The sequence below is a fragment of the Colossoma macropomum genome, unplaced genomic scaffold, assembly GCF_904425465.1.
Source record: "Colossoma macropomum unplaced genomic scaffold, Colossoma_macropomum, whole genome shotgun sequence".
Taxonomy (NCBI): Eukaryota; Metazoa; Chordata; class Actinopteri; order Characiformes; family Serrasalmidae; genus Colossoma; species Colossoma macropomum.
This window is the reverse complement of record NW_023494805.1, coordinates 35,137,884-35,154,162: the sequence shown is the minus strand read 5'-3', so window position 1 is coordinate 35,154,162 and position 16,279 is coordinate 35,137,884. Positions and strand designations below refer to the sequence as shown.

At 38.0% G+C, this 16,279-nt stretch overlaps 1 protein-coding gene across 1 annotated transcript in view; it reads right to left on the bottom strand.

Annotated features, from left to right (window-relative positions):
- The window catches only part of malrd1 (MAM and LDL receptor class A domain containing 1), a 92,131-nt gene that overhangs the window by 12,989 nt on the left and 62,863 nt on the right, over positions 1-16,279 (bottom strand). The window contains 5 exon segments of the mRNA XM_036596398.1: positions 585-863; positions 2,227-2,428; positions 3,967-4,124; positions 5,329-5,481; positions 10,042-10,170. Of these exon segments, the coding sequence (XP_036452291.1) occupies positions 585-863; positions 2,227-2,428; positions 3,967-4,124; positions 5,329-5,481; positions 10,042-10,170 (921 nt within the window).

Here is a 16,279-nt window from a genome sequence, read left to right as displayed (position 1 = left end):
GTGTTTTGAGTGTTTTGATAGTGACAAAATGGAATGTTCAATCATTTATTTTAATAAAATAACCCTATTTAAGGTATAGACTCACTCAAAACAAACGGATTTTTGTCCAAGTCAGTTTAAAGTCTGAAATGTGTATTGAACTTTGACTTTGAATCAATTCAGTAAAATGATCTATATACCATATATATCATAGATACAGTCAATGGCTCAATCTACTGAATCCTATTCATTTGTTAGTTTCTCTTCTGTAAGCACTGCCACTTCTCTTCTGTAAGCACTGCCAGTGCAGTCTGCATAATTACTGGCATTGCCGACATTAGTTGTGGGTTTTGCTTGTAAATGATACTCGATGTACTTTGGTGATAAACAAATTCATGGCGTAACAGTAGCTGGAAATAACTTTGTTATTAATGAGTCAGCTGTAAATGAAACTTCTTGTCAGTTAAAAGTTGTATTTGAAAGAGAAGACTACATAAAAGGTCAAGTGTAAAAACGTTTGACATGTACTGCATTTCTGAATGCTGCCTTGCAACTGTGTGAGTGTGTGTGTATGTGTGACTTGTATGGATTTGTGAGTATCTTACGGCATCCATATTCATCCTCTCCGTGAGGGCAGTCTGGTACACTATCACAGCGCAGCAGTGAGGGGATGCAGGTGCCATTGGTGCAGCGGAACTGTCTGTCCTCACAGCCAGTCTGGGGGGGCACAGTCCCCGGCACCACACTCACACACTCCTCCTCATCCGAGCGGTCCACACAGTCCACCTCGCCGTCACAACGCCAGCTCAGTGGCACACACTCCAACAGGTACACACACTGGAAGTATCCCGGGTCACATGTTGGCGGGATGGAGGTGACAGGGGCTGAAAAACAAAAATACATACATTGTAATACACACAAGTCATATGCAAAAGTTACATTCTGGGAGACGGGAACTCAGCAGTCACCCTGGTAAAATGATTTTCTAAGTGGAAATAGCTTAGCTTAACACATCTTCTACAGAGAACACACTTCTGCACATTTCAGTAGTTTATTTGCTAAATTTAACATATTAAATGTAACTCACTCAATGTGTTTTATGCACTTAATCAGATAATGGGAAAACTCTACGTCTACATAAATCAGGAAGAAATTGGATTTCTGCTTTTCAGCCGATAAACTCACAGAAGAAGACGTGATGTAAACGTAACATAAAACTCATCTTCATGCTTTGGCTTTTTTTAAACATTGAGTTAGCAGAAAAATGAATATATTATATTATATATACATCTAGAAGATGAAGAATATTTAAATTCATCATTTCTTCAAGCATGTAGTTGGTTTCAGCATCACTCCAAAAGTGCAGGTGCTATGTTCAACGCTTCCTGTTATTTATGGGACAGCAGTCTCTATTCACAGATGTGTCGACTGAGAAAAAATGAAAGAAATCAGAGTGAGGGTATACCTGCACTGAAAAACATGATTACTTAGCTACAATCCAGCTCTCTTTATTGGATTTCTTAATCAGATTTCTAGGCCTTAATCTGATTTAAGAAATTGGAGCATGCTGTTTACCTGAACACTTGAATAATCAGACTCTGTTAGGTTTCATGCATGTGCTCTGGCTCCACATTTAAACAAGTTAAAGGAACTGCCACATTCTCAGAATGGATCGACAGGTAGACCCTCCATTTAAGACATCAATTTAGGACATTAATAATGTGATTTACACCATTTTCCCCTCTTACCCTAAATGTAGTGGATCGGCCAGGACGTTTGGTATTTGCAGTTCGCTTCTTACTGTGTTAGTTTCTTTAGTTTCTTAAGTGCTAAGTAATGGGATGGAAGCTTACGTACACCCATTAGCACTGCAAACTGCATAAATCATCACTCTTGCCTCAAACTATGTTTACTTGTTCAGAAATCTCAAAGAGACTTGCCTATGTGCTTTTGACACCGGATAGTTTAATGTTATCTCCACACTATATGACTTTTTCATGTTATACAATATCAGAAACCACATAAGCAAGCCTACCGGGTATTATTTAACAACTCCATGTGGTTTGGTTCTGATAAGCATCCATTACTTATTAGCTATATTAGCCTTGTAGCTTCAGTGCAAAATAAAAGAAGTGAACTTCAGACACTTAACTGACTGACTATGTTGTAGCATGAAAACTTTCAATGTAGTAGAGAACAGACAAAAAAGAAGAGACAGAAAGGCAGTGAATGTGAAGAGTCCATTACCTCCTATGGTGCATGACTGGGTGAAGGAAAGGTCATCCAAGGCGATGTCTGTCTGCTGGTCCCCTCCCACCTCTGCCTGAAAGGTCACTCTGAAGGGCAACGGGTTGGACAGGACCACGTTAGCATAGCGCCAGCTGCATCCATGGTTACCGCTGGCCGCCCACATCAGCAAGGGAACACCGCTTGTACCCTCTGTGTACACCTGTAATGTACCAGCCAGAATTCAGCCTTCAGGGCGTAATACCCGCCACAGAATCACAGCATATATAAACACTCTTTTCTACCCACATTACTGTACTCATTAGAAGCTGCGGTTACTGCCAGCAATAATAAAAGCATTATGTAATTTGATATTCATTAAGATTCTAAACTTTCCATTGATACCACACCTGTGTTTGTAAGTAGAAGAGGAGATATTTTATTGTGATTTGAATTTGATTAGTGGAGACTAAATATAAACATACTATGTTTTTTCCATGTTTCTGTAATTTTTGGATATCTAAACAAATGGAAAAATTTAGAGGTACAGAGTCAAACTTGTAAATACAGAATGTAAATCAAATGTAAATGTAGGTCACTATGGAATTAATTATGAATACAGTTACCAGTTGAGAACCCTTAGGGCATTCTGGACCTTCAGAGAAGGCCTAGAATTCATGGAACTAAAAAAAATTAAATGTCTGTGATTTTCAGTTTATTTTTATTTCATGTATTTAATCTCTGCGAGTACTGTACTCCTACTTCATCTTTGAGTGTTGGACAGAACTGTAAACTAAAAGGTGAAAACGTTTATATAGATACAGCTGTGCAAACTCTCCTATAAGTCAGGCTTCAGGAGCTAGACAGAAGGCCTTATGTGTCTGATCAACCACCAACATAATTAGGATGGCTAATTTATGAGGCTGCATGACAGATGCATAAGCCTTTCATGATAAGTGAAATAAACCTACATAAACATTTATAAAGGCTTCTTAATATAAGCAGCAGTTGTCATAATGGCTGCTTTTATCAACCGCAATGTCAACACCTGCTGTGTCATAACACTTTCCTTGACACTTTCTGGAAAATTGTAGTTATATTGTGAAGATTTTGATACTGATACTCTGTTATAACAGAGAAATATATTTTTGTGAGTGTTTTATTTATTCTTATAAGATCTTAATGAAGCCTTATGATGTGCCATGACTGACAGACTTATGCATATTTTCTCAGGCTCTTAAGTAAAATAGGTTTAACATTGCTGTTTATAGGATGTTATGAACATATTGCTAGTGGTAATACCACTGAAATGAGTTACGTATATTTTATTTTGTTTGCTTCTTGCTGTAAAATGAGAAGTTTGTCCAGTCATTTTAGCCACTCAAAGCGCTTTTGTCTCTCTTTTTCTCATTGAAAAACTACCTTGACGTAGGACAGTTCAGGCCATTTTGTGTCATCTTTGGAAGCGACTTGGTCTAGAACTTTTGTCAGGATTAAAATGTCCAGCATAGTGAGGAATTGCATGTGAAAAGGACACTGTTACAAACAGGAGACAAACTGTGAAATGGACATTTTACCACTAAAAAGTCAGCTGTCATAACATGCTATGTTGTTTCATTTCAATATAGAATGGAAAAATGATAATTAGACTATTTTTTTCATTTAATCTTGATCTAATTCAAAATTCAGCTTCCTTGCCAAACAATAACAGATTTTACACTTGCCAGGTTACCCTACCCTCTCTCTGTTTCTCCTTCTCACCTTCAGTGTACCCATGCGTTTAGAGCCGTACATGTGGAACCAGAATCGCAGATGGCACACACCAATGCTGGTGGGAAACTCCTGCTGGGTGGTTACCCTGGCAACGTCCCCCTCTCGCTGCACGGCCGAGTTCACATACAGGTATCCCCCTGACCCGTCTTACACAGTTCACAAACACAGGAGAGCCGGTCAGCAGAGCATTTCTCACACATTACAGACACTACATATCAACATGTCTCAAATGTATATACTGTATGTGCTGAATGTATGTAGTGTGAAATGTCATACACGTGAGTGTACATGTGTGACATTTTCACTTCTGACATTTAATCACTAGCAGCCTGTATGTTACTATTATTAAACTGTAATAATACAGATATTAGAAAATATGGAAATATTATCTCATTAAACATTAGGCTTTTAGTTAAATTACATTTCTTTTAGCGTAGTATAATCAATTATTTCATAATTGCTTTGAAACATATATGTATAATTGTCAAATTACATATTTTGTTGATTTTCTAAGTATAAATATAAGCATAAACTCGACAGAGAACACACTTAAATGCAGCATTTACAGCTGAACAAAAAAACCATAAAATATAACATGTAGCACAACTTTGGCGCAGGCCACATTTTATGTTTTTATCATTTTTTCTCCAATATGTTAAATTCAGCAAAGAAACACAAAAGTACTGTTACATTTTAATGTACGTTAACGCAAAGAGATTTGATTTCAAGTGATTTTGAAGCATTTCCATTGGTCCATTCGTCATGAAATTAAAAGGAACAAAAATGGAGATGCATGGTTTTCTTTGGACAGTGACGATATGCTATTGATTTATTCAAAAGGGTTAAATATTATCAACAGTATGCATTTAACAGCTACATTTCATGCACATTAGTTTCTTTTAGAGATCACATTTACACTGCTTTGCAGGAGTCTTTCCATTCATCCTCTGATCTCTCACTGCAGCCTTGATTATCCCCCTAAGGAGTTCAATAAATGGAAGAATGGCTCAATTTCCTCTCTATGAATTCCTGTAATGACACTAGAATGTTACAATAATTCAGCACCATTCAAAGCCGGGAAGCTGTCTAATCAGCCAGTGATTATAGTGACATCAGTTTCGCAGAAGAACACGAGAGTGCTGGTCTCGAACAGAAGACCATCTGATGCAACTTGCCATAAGGGTGACCTATTTCATAATCATCTCTTTATATAACATACATAACTTTCGGTTCTATGCATAATCTATGTAATTTACAGGAAATGTTCCAAAAAAAACCTCACACTGTGAGGACTGTTTCACTGAGCAGGGTCTCATTCAAGGACTGCTACTGTACGCCAGCAGCACCTACCAGGGCTGTGGTCAGCAGAGGGTCCAGTTCCTTGACTCATCTGACCTCGACCGATCTGCCAGTCAAAAGTATCATTCTGGTCCTGCTGCAGCTGGCACTCCTGCTCCCACTGGTCCTCAGGCATGTTAAAGTTACAGGCTCCTACCAGGCCAGCTGCAGAACACAAAACAGAGATGATTCATTTCTTATATAGAAAGAAATAACAGCCGAGTTCCCGTCTCCCAGAATGTAATGCAATGTTTTATTGAGTTGGTCTCCTCAAGCAGAAACTAAATAATACAGCACTTAGTGTGAGAATTACTTTTTATGCCTGAACATTAGTTGTAAATCAAAAGACAAGGTAATTATAAAACGGCTGCGTCTGAGTCTGGATGCCGAACGGCTGATGAAGTGCAAAAGATTAAGGTTCGGTTTCTTTATAGGGTTCTGTTCCTGACCAAACTGACAGATAAAAAGTGCTAAATCTTAATTATTTCTTACTTTCAATCCACACCACATTTGTATTCATAAGTGGAGGAGGAGATGTTTTGTTATGATTTGAATTTGATGAATTATGTTGAACAGTCTTGTCTTGTGGAGAGAAAAACATCCTTTACATTTTTGTCATGTTTTTTCTTGTTTCTTAACATCAAAACAAACTGAAAAGAGAAGTGCAGACTCAAAGCTCTTGAACGTAAATCAAATACAAACATAATTTATTGTGTAATTAACTATGTAATTAATGAGTAATGCTACCTATAAAAGCCCCCAAGTTGTAGTTATTAACTGGTATATTGTGAAACTCTAAAGTACCATGTAATAATTTTGGGTAACATGATGGTGCATCTCAAGTTAAACTTAAAGCTGCACTATGCAATTTTTGGAGACCTCTCTGATGGAAATGGGTGAATATTTTGTATTGTCAGCCGTGCTGCAGACCCTTTCCTGGATCGGATGAATCTGATGATTATGTGAACATTCATGGAGAAAGAGGGTTCAAAGATACCTCAGTCAAAACTTATCGAACATATTATGTAAGATGTAAGTGAATGATCTAGCATTTTCATCAGTACAATGTTGATTTAGCATTTGAGACCTAAATATTGAGCAAGACCCTCTTTTTGAGCCTGTGGGTGTGGCGTTAATGCTTAAAGATGTATGATGTAGACTCTGTTTGTTTCAATCAAAATACAAAGTGAGCCACACATTACTGCAACCACACTCTTTGACTTAATTTTGACCTTTGGTGTAAACATGATAATTTAGCCATTCTTCAGACCACAGCAGTCTCAGATCATTACCTAATCTTATATGAAATTTGCTCTAGTGGTCATATACATTGATCGCCACACTATCTTGTTAAGTGGACTATAACATCCTCCACAGCAAGTAGCTTTATTAGAAACCTCCCAGATTGAATGAGAATACTTTCCATTCTACTCTAGATAATGTGGCTCCATTAAAAAGTAGAATAAGGCAGAAAAAGCTTGCCCCGTGGTACAATGATCATCCTCGAACTTTAAAACAGACTGTCGGATAATTAGAGCGACAATGGGGCCCGACTAAACTAGAAGTGTTCCATTCCGCCTGGAAGGAGAGCCTTATAGACTACAGAAGGGCACTTACTGCAGCATGCTCAACCTATCTCTCCTCTCTCATAGAAAACAATAAGAATAATCCTATATTATTTTTTAGCACAATTTCTAAATTGATTAAGAACCAAACAGCTACTGAACCCCAGATCAGTAGCTGTCAGTCAAAAATTCAAAACACACTGCTAACTTCTACAAACCTGCTGCCCTGCAAAGCTAATCCGGATCTTGTAACTACAGCAGAGGGGCTGGAATCAGTTACGTTACTTCAACAAACTGAGCTAGTTAAATTATTTCCTTCCCAAAATCTTTTTCTTGCATATTAGATCCAATTCCTCCATTTTAACTCAAAGAAATTTTGTCAGATCTTGATCCCTGCGAGCTATCAAATTATAGACCAATCATTAATCTTCCCTTTTTATCAAATATTTTGGAAAAAGCTGTGGCACAACAACTAAGTTCCTAATTGCATAGGAATCACATATAAGATTCAAAAAGACAAAAATTCAGTCTGGATTAAGACCTAATCATAGTACAGAGACAACACTAGTGAAAATTGTAAATGATCTCTTACAATAGACCACTATATCTTACCAGATAGGCTAAAAAAAACCTTGTAGGAGTAACAGAAATAGGTCTTTCCTGGTTCAGATCTTACCTGACTGAACGCTATCAGTATGTGAATGTAAACGGTGAATCATCTGTTCCTACAAAAGTAAAGTATGGTGTTCCCCAAGGCTGTTTTAGGACCTTTATTATTAATATTATATATGCTACCACTGGGTACCAGTGTCAGTAAACACATCAATTTCTACTGCTACGCTGATGACACACAACTGTACATATCGACCAAACCAGATGATAAACTTTAACTTAATGAGGTTGAGAACTGTGTAAAAGACATAAAGGTCGGCTGTCGAGTAACTTCATCCTATTCCACTCCGACAAAACAGAGGTTCTTCTTCTTGGTCTAAAAGCTGCTAGAAAAAAATGTCTAATTTAACACTTAAATTTAATAGTTTCTCAGTTGCATTGGGTACATCTGTAAAAACGGTGTCACGATCGATCCTGATCTGTCCTTCAATGCATGAATAACCAATATTACTAGAATAGCTTTCCTCCATCCAAATTAAGAAATACACTGTCTCTACAGGATGCAGAAAAGCTAGTTCATGCATTTATTACCTCAAGGCTGGATCACTGTAAGGCTCTGCTGTCTGGATGTTCCAGCAAAAGCCTAACAAGCTTCAGTTTGTCCAGAACGCTGCAGCCAGAGTCCTCACAAGACCAGAAAGTTTGACCATATCAGCCCAGTTTTATCAAATCTACACTACACTGCAAATTCTGACATATAAAGCTCTAAATGTCCTCGTCCTTTAGTACCTGAGTGAATTTCTCTCCTATTACGACCCATCACGCTGACTTAGATCACAAGGTGCTGGCTTACTATTAGTACCTAGAATTAATAAAGTTACATCAGGGGGGAGAGCCCTTTCATACAAAGCCCCCCAGCTTTGGAATAATCTTGCAGTCAGTGTTCAGGGACTCAGACACAGCCTCAGTCTTTGAGTCTAGCCTAGTCAAGTCTTGGTAATTAGTTTTCCTGTTAGTTAAAAGGTTCATATCTGGGGGTTCATGGATATAGAGTATAATGGTAAACTGTGGTCCCGCTGCTCTCATGCGTTCACTCAAGTTTGTTGACGGTGGAGCAGAGGGGTGTTGATATTGCAGGGAGCCCTCATGTCTTTGTTACATTCTAGCTCTCACTTTTAGTTAGGCTGTAATAGCTCGACTTGCCAGAGTCACTGCTGACCTGCCAGAGTCACTGTTAACACTGTATGCTGTAATCAGTCTCTCTTAACAGAACTAATTGCCTGTGTGTTTCTCTGCTGAGCTGAATAACTGCCTATGTGCGGTTTGATGCTGTTGCCTTAATCAGGTATCCACTGCTCGTCAGCCTTCTGGACCAGTTTGGCCATCATGGAGCTTCCTGCTGTACAATGCTGTGCCAACCTCACCTGCATGAACTGACCCTCCTGATGCTGCTGCTTTATATTTAATCAGAGCCATTGCCTCTCCTGCTTTTCCCATTTTCTTTATTTTAATATTTTACACTAATGTTAAATATTAAAACCTTATACTCTGTTCATTTTACTCTTGTATTATTGTTTGCTATCCGGTGTCGACCAGAGGAAGATGGGTTCCCCTTTTGAGTCTTAGTTCCTCTCAAGGTTTCTTCCTCTTGCTCTTATTAGCATAGTATGTACATGATAGTCACTTATAAATGAAACTTAATCTGGGGTGTAAAAGTCTTACCATGCATTTACTAGGTTCTCACCATTTACCATGACTATTTACTACCTTTTACTTTACCTGTCCAAATGTGTGACATTACTGTGAAATGTAATTTGTTCATTTGTACTTATCGCCTTTTTACTTCGAACATTTTTTTGCATTTTTGAGATAACGTACCATGTGCTTTATCTGCTTAATAGCTAGAATCTGTTGGTTATTTTAGTGTAATTTAGTTAGACTGTCTCAAAATGTACCATAATGTTACCCAAATAATTACCTAGTACTATTAAGTTTGTGCCTCGCATTTACCCAGCTAATACACAGAACTCATGGGACAGTAAGACGAAAAACCATTTAACCATGTAATTGCATAATTTGTTTCAAATAGGAAAGCACAACCAACAGTAACAACTCTCAACCTCTCGCGATTAGAAGAAAGTAGACTGTCAGAAAAAAATTTAAAGTAAAATTAAATTTAGACCCCTGAGATACAACCAATGTAAATGTACCCTCAAAGTACAATAAAGTCCTTAGGATCCAATTGTGCACCTTAAATGAGTTTTAAAATTACACTACATTCACTTTTTGCCAGGGGAACGGTGCATATCTGTACCTTGTGTAACTTAACTTTTTTAAAAGAGAAAAATAAAATATAAAGTCTGCAGTTATGTCAGTGTGTATGGAGTCTTATGCAACTTAAAAATACGTAACTGCAATGGAATATGGTACAATAATGCTCCCTAACTGAAGGTACTGAAGATGTACTCTTGAGGGTGCCACCCCAGTGACACCCTGAAAGGTGCAGTTTTTTTCTGAAAGTAACAGGTGTTGTATTAGATGTACTCACTGCAGTCCAGTTCGTCAGACCTATCAGCACAATCGCCCTTATTATCACACACTAGACTGGAATCGATACAATCTCCGTTGTTACACACAAAATCTGTAGCTGCAGGGCAGGAGCCAGGGTGGATGACACCTGAAACAAACACACACACACACACACACACACACACACACACACACACACACACACACACACAGTGTAAATACAGAGGCAAAAGACATTCCAGGTCAAATAACATGTTTTGTTGATTTTCCAAGTGAAAATAACACCCCCTCAAACTTAAACATGGCATTTTTCTGCTAATTTTAATGCACAGATTCTATTTACTGCTGAGCTTAACATACTAGGAAAAAAATATATAAAATATAAAATGTAAAACTTTTGCACAGGCCACACTATATGTCCTTTTAATATGTTGAATATAAAATGTAAAATATGTTAAATATAATATATAAAACTTTTGCACAAGCCACATTGTATGCCTTTTTAAAATGTTAAATTCAGCAAATAAACAGTAATTGTGGATTTAAATATACAGACATGTGTTCTCTGTAGAGGATGCGTAACTTATTTTCACTTAGAAAATCGACAAAACATGTAATTTGACCAGGGGTGCCCAAACTTTTACATCCAACTGGATAAACACACTTGTTGAGTGAACAGAATTGCACCAGAGTTCCAATATGTCCAACATGCCAGGAAGATTTTCGAAATGAAGCTGAAGCCAAGCCTGTGCGTCACTGAAAACCAGCTCTGGGCCAACTGTTTATTACACAAGGTTAATCTAATGAGCAACACCTGCTCACAGAACCAGAGTGCATGAATAAGCATCTGCTAACGTCCACAGCACCTTCAAAGAACTATAAAACTAGATTAAACAAATACACATCTCCTCAAAAGTTTGGGTACACTCAGCTTCTCCAAATATTTAAATGGAAATGATAAAATTTTGTTTGCCTGTTTACAATATTAAAGACAAACAACTCACAAAGCAGGGTTTCTAGCTTAGCCAGCTAACTTTAAGTTTAGTTTGATATAACCCTGGATTTTCTCTCATCACTTTTTAGTGGGATACATCAGCATGGCAACTAATGCTGCACATCTAACCTGCTCTAGAGTAGGTAAAGTTGTGGATTTTGGATTGATGGAGCTTAACCCCTCCAGCTCCTTTTTAGGCAACAGATGTCAATTAGATGAACAACATCACTTTTCAGGTCACACTTTACAAATATCAAAAAAAAAAGCAATCATTTCTCATATAAACACTAACTCAGTGGCAGTGGTGACTTTTTGCCATTATAAAGGCTTTACTTTCTAACATATTGCTGTAGGATTTTTAATAAGACCAGCCCTGTGATGGACTGGCAAACTGTCCAGGGTGTTTCCTGCCTTCTGCCCAGTGAGTGCTGGGATAGGCTCCAGCACCCCCCGCTACCCAGGAGGATAAGCTGCTTAGAAAATATGTGCGTGTGTGTGTGTTTGTGTGTGTGTGTGTGTGTGAAAATAAGCTACTTGACTTGTTTCATACAATTGGTTGTTTGTCATAGCCGACACGTTTTCATGTGCATGCACACAAGGATTAATCACAGCTTGAATGTCTGAACCTGGGTTAACAGAGAAAGTTGGTAACTACTGCTGTGTAACAAATTAACCACAGCTGCATTTGTTATGTTTTGTGAAGCTGAAACTTTATTGCCCTTATTCATCAAAGTTGCAAACAGTCAAATGTGCTGGTGAAATGAAAGAACACAAATTTCACTGACAGTTTTGTTATTCAGCAATTTCTGATTTTTTCTGGCATATGTGTACCATCAGACTCACGTCTGGCAGAGCGCACTATTTTAACAACCTAAAAAACTGATTTATGTGCAGCTAACCAAAACTATTATCAATATCATCTGTACCAATAATAAGACCTTTTGTTTATTTCACATTTTATTCTTCCCAGTCATCGTTCTTCACTGCTCAACCTCAAACTCTGCCTATGAGAACACCCACTGGCTCACAAGCTGAATGCTGTCATTTTATAGGCTCTCTTTTGAAATGTCTACTTGAATTAGGGTGTGCTTCACGTAAATGGTATGTAAATTAGGTGCTGGTAGGCCTGGCGCTTGATTTCATGTACTGAAGCTGATTCAGCATTGTCAGAGTTTTTTGGATGATATTAAAGATGTTAAAATCTGCAGTCTTTCTTAAAACAGTATTTTTGACAGTGCTGCTTTGGGAATAATGGCATACAATGCAAACTTTTACCTCTTCTTGTGATGTCAGTACAAAAAACACCTTTTAGCTGTCGAAACCAAAACTATTTATAGAATGTGCCTTAAAAACTGGAAAAGAAACTGTTAAATCATTATTTAGGCAAAACCAGTTCCTAATACCAGTAGACACTTTGATGAACATGAAGAGGAACGCTGCAAAATATCTTCTTCATGTTAACACAACCTTTGCAGGTAACAATGAAAATTAAACAACGTTCAAAAAATTACCCAAACTTTTGAAAGGCAGTGTATAAATCTCAACTACTTTGCCCACTGCCAGATCTGTCATCAGTATCAAAATCACACTTAAAGCCGTGTTGATGTTTGCCAAAAGATTGCATCAGCAATGTTTTTGAAAAGTCTTTCACAGCTACTTATACTGTAAATCAATGAAGATTACACCTTTATTGAACGGCACTGGACATTAATGGCTTATTCTTTGCAAACACAACCTCGGTGACCTTACTTACAGTTCAACTTGAAATCAAAATTGACCTTAGTTACCTTGTTCTTTCATGTCACTGGTCGAATTAAACACATCATGATACCATTTAAAAGACAAAATCGTTGGTTTCTCATAGGCCTGTGCTGATACAGAGTCCTGTTACTAGGGTAAAAATAACAGTGTAGAAAATAACTGTGATAAACAGTTAAACCAGATCGGGTGGGTAGTGTTTTATTTTTAGTAATTTTTCAATGTTTCCTTACACTGAAGTAGATATAGGAGAACATACAGTGGTAGTACACGAGTTAAGTCTTAATCTTTGTCAAATAAAAAAGAATAAGAGTAATAAAGCACAGATCAATGAAAGCTGAGATTGTGGCAACAAAACTGTAATAAACAATGTATAAAAGAACGGATTTGCAAATGCCACATGAACTTTGACTTTGAGAGTTTGAGGCCACTTAGCTTAGCCCTTTGCATTCTTCTCTGAAGGTGTTTGACCTGAGGCTGTTTGAAACGACCTGTTTTGCATGATGTTTGAGAGCTGAGACATGTTTTTACTCAGAGTGTTTTACTCATGTGTTTTTCCTGAGACTGAAGTAGTTTTTTCAGTCTGAAACCTGACGCTGTGGTGTGAGGATGTTCTAAAATGTACAGCATACCACTGAGGTGGCTTTTTGTACAGGCATGTTATAGGCCTGCAGTACAGAGCCTGTTTAACACAGTTGCGTTATTAGGACAATCTCACCTATGTTAGGTACAATAAACGTAGTATTAACGTAGGTTATCACATCACCCAGCATTTAAGTGTTCAGGTAAGTTTACATTTACATTTATGGCATTTAGCAGACACTCTTATCCACAAAAGTGCATTGTTGTCCACATATATATCGTACAAATAAGTACCCTTGACCTCAGATACTGCCAGAAATGAGTCAGTGCTGACACCTACAAAGAAAGATACAAAATACAGACTTAAGACAGCATAAGTGCAATACAATACATCAGAACTGGGAACAAGTCACTAAGTTGCAAATAACAAGTAAGTCTCAAGTCTTCACACTTAAGTCCCCAGTCAAGTCCCAAGTCAAGATAGTCGAGTCTCGATTCAAGTCCCAATTTTTGGGAACACTGGGCACATGTGATAACAGAAACCAAACTGAACAAAGTTTACAGAAATGACAGCAAAATGATGGCGAATGTACGAAGCTGAAGTTGACCTTTTTTTGCCAGCTTCTTATCTGAATTTTCCGTTCCACCTTAAATGGTGCAGCAGTTACATTCCGGTGCCTGACTGCTGCATCATTTAAGGTGGAATGGCAAATTCCAATACGAAGCTGGCGAATGAAAGATCAACTTCAGCCTCATGGTGAATGTTGCACTTGTTTTACCTGCAGAAGCTGTTAAAGCGGTCAAATACAGACAGCTGTGTTTCTTTAGTGTTGCTGCCATGAGGAAAATGGTCAATTCACGTGGTGAGTTTCTCCAGTAAGACTGATGTTTAATACTAAGCGAGGGTGCACTGATGCTATTGATGCTTCACTTGTTTCCAGTTTATGGATGCAAACTTGAGCTCTACCCCTTGTCTTGTCTACTGAAATAAAATAAAGAGCATAAGCACTGTAGCCGACACTTGACAACATTGCTGTTTATTCAATTTACGGCAGGAAACAAATTTATTCACATGAAAAATAAGTGTAGGGTCCTGTCTGCAGTCTTGAGTATTTCCGAGTCATGCTCAAGTCCGAGTCAAAGTCCAAGTCACTGGTGCTGAAGTCAAAGTCGAGTTGCTGGTCCATTTTTGGCTTTTTAGACAAGCATCAGATTCAAATGAGACTCTAACACTTCATCTATTGCACGTTTCTTTAAAAGACTGAACCACATCATACCTCAGGTAACCACAGGCAGCAAAAGCAGAAACTGCTCTTCTTTCCAGCTTCCCCAGAGAAAGCTACAGGCGAAACTGTGTTAGCAGCCAGCATTAAGAGCTTAACAATCTGTAGCAACCTCCAGCATGCTTGAGGAACAGTACAGCACAATTTAAACCTAAACTTAACCTTGATTGTTGTTACTGCAGTGTTTGAAAGAATAAGAGAGCCTTTGATACTGACACGCCATTTCAGATTTGATTACTTCTTTAGCATTCACACGCACACACTGAGTATTAAAGTAGAGCTGATGAGAGCTGAGCTGAGCGCTGCTCTCATTATGTTGTTAAATGCCTCTCTGCTTTTACGACCAGGAAGGGAGGACAGCGCAAGACACACAAGATACATAAAACAACCAAGAAAGAAAGACAGAAATTTCTCCATTGTTTTATCAACCTGATCTGCTGCATATGAACCTTCAGCTATGACAATTTGCTAGATATAAATTAGACATATATATATATATATATATATATATATATATATATATATATATATATATCTAGGTGGGCCTCCTTTCCATTATCCATTATTGGTCGTGTCAGCTTGATTAAAATGAAACACATCCCAGTGTTCATTAGTAAGTCCTTTTTTGTCAACCTTGACAATCTGCTGAATTCATTTCTATGGGACAACAAGTCTGCACATCTCAAGAGGTCAGCTCTTCCAAAGTCTAAAGGAGGCTTAGGGCTCCCTAACTTTCGTCACTACTACTGGGCTTGTAACATTCAAAAACTACTTTACCGAGCCAATTGGAAAGCATCATATGCTCTTCCACCTTGGGCTCATATTGAAATCTCGTCCTCGTGACATTCTCTATATGCTGTAATTTGCTCCCAGCTTCCCATATCTGTTAACAAAGCCTCTACCAATCCAGTTGTTACTAGTACTATTAAGATCTGGCTCCAATTTAGGAAACACTACGGTTTACATACAGCCTCAATCCATATAATGGTCAAATTATGGCCTTACCACAGTTCTTGATTATATAAGGATGGTGTCTTTTCATCTTTTCCACACTTATCAACTAAATTCAACTTATCCAGTCGTCATCTTTTCCGCTTCTTTCAGGTCAGACATTTCGTTCAAAACTTTTTCCCCTATTTCCCCAACTGTCCTTGAGAATCCCATATCAATCAGTTTCTTACCCTTGATCATTTGCAGTACCATAAATTTTGCAGAATCACTCATATCTACTATTTATAACTTAGTTAATTCCTTACAAGCAGCTCCTACTGAAACTTTAAAAGGTCCTGGGAAGAGGACCAAGAAATTGCTATTTCGGATGACCAATTAACTCGCACGCTAAACCAGGTATACTCCGCATCCATATGCTCCAGACATGGTTTACTGCAGTGTAAGGTGCTCTACAAAGCTAACTTCATCAATGTGAGGCTGGCACAAATATTTCCGAATCAAAGTGATGCTTGTAACGGATGTAAACGAAGTAAATCTCCAGCCAATCATGTGCACGTGTTGGACACGCCCCCGATGTACTAGTTTTTGGTCTAAAAAATTTCACACACTTAATCAAGCCCTCAACTGTGATTTAAACCCTAATAGCTTAACAGCACTGTTTGGCATCACTGCTGATTTGTGCCTGCCTG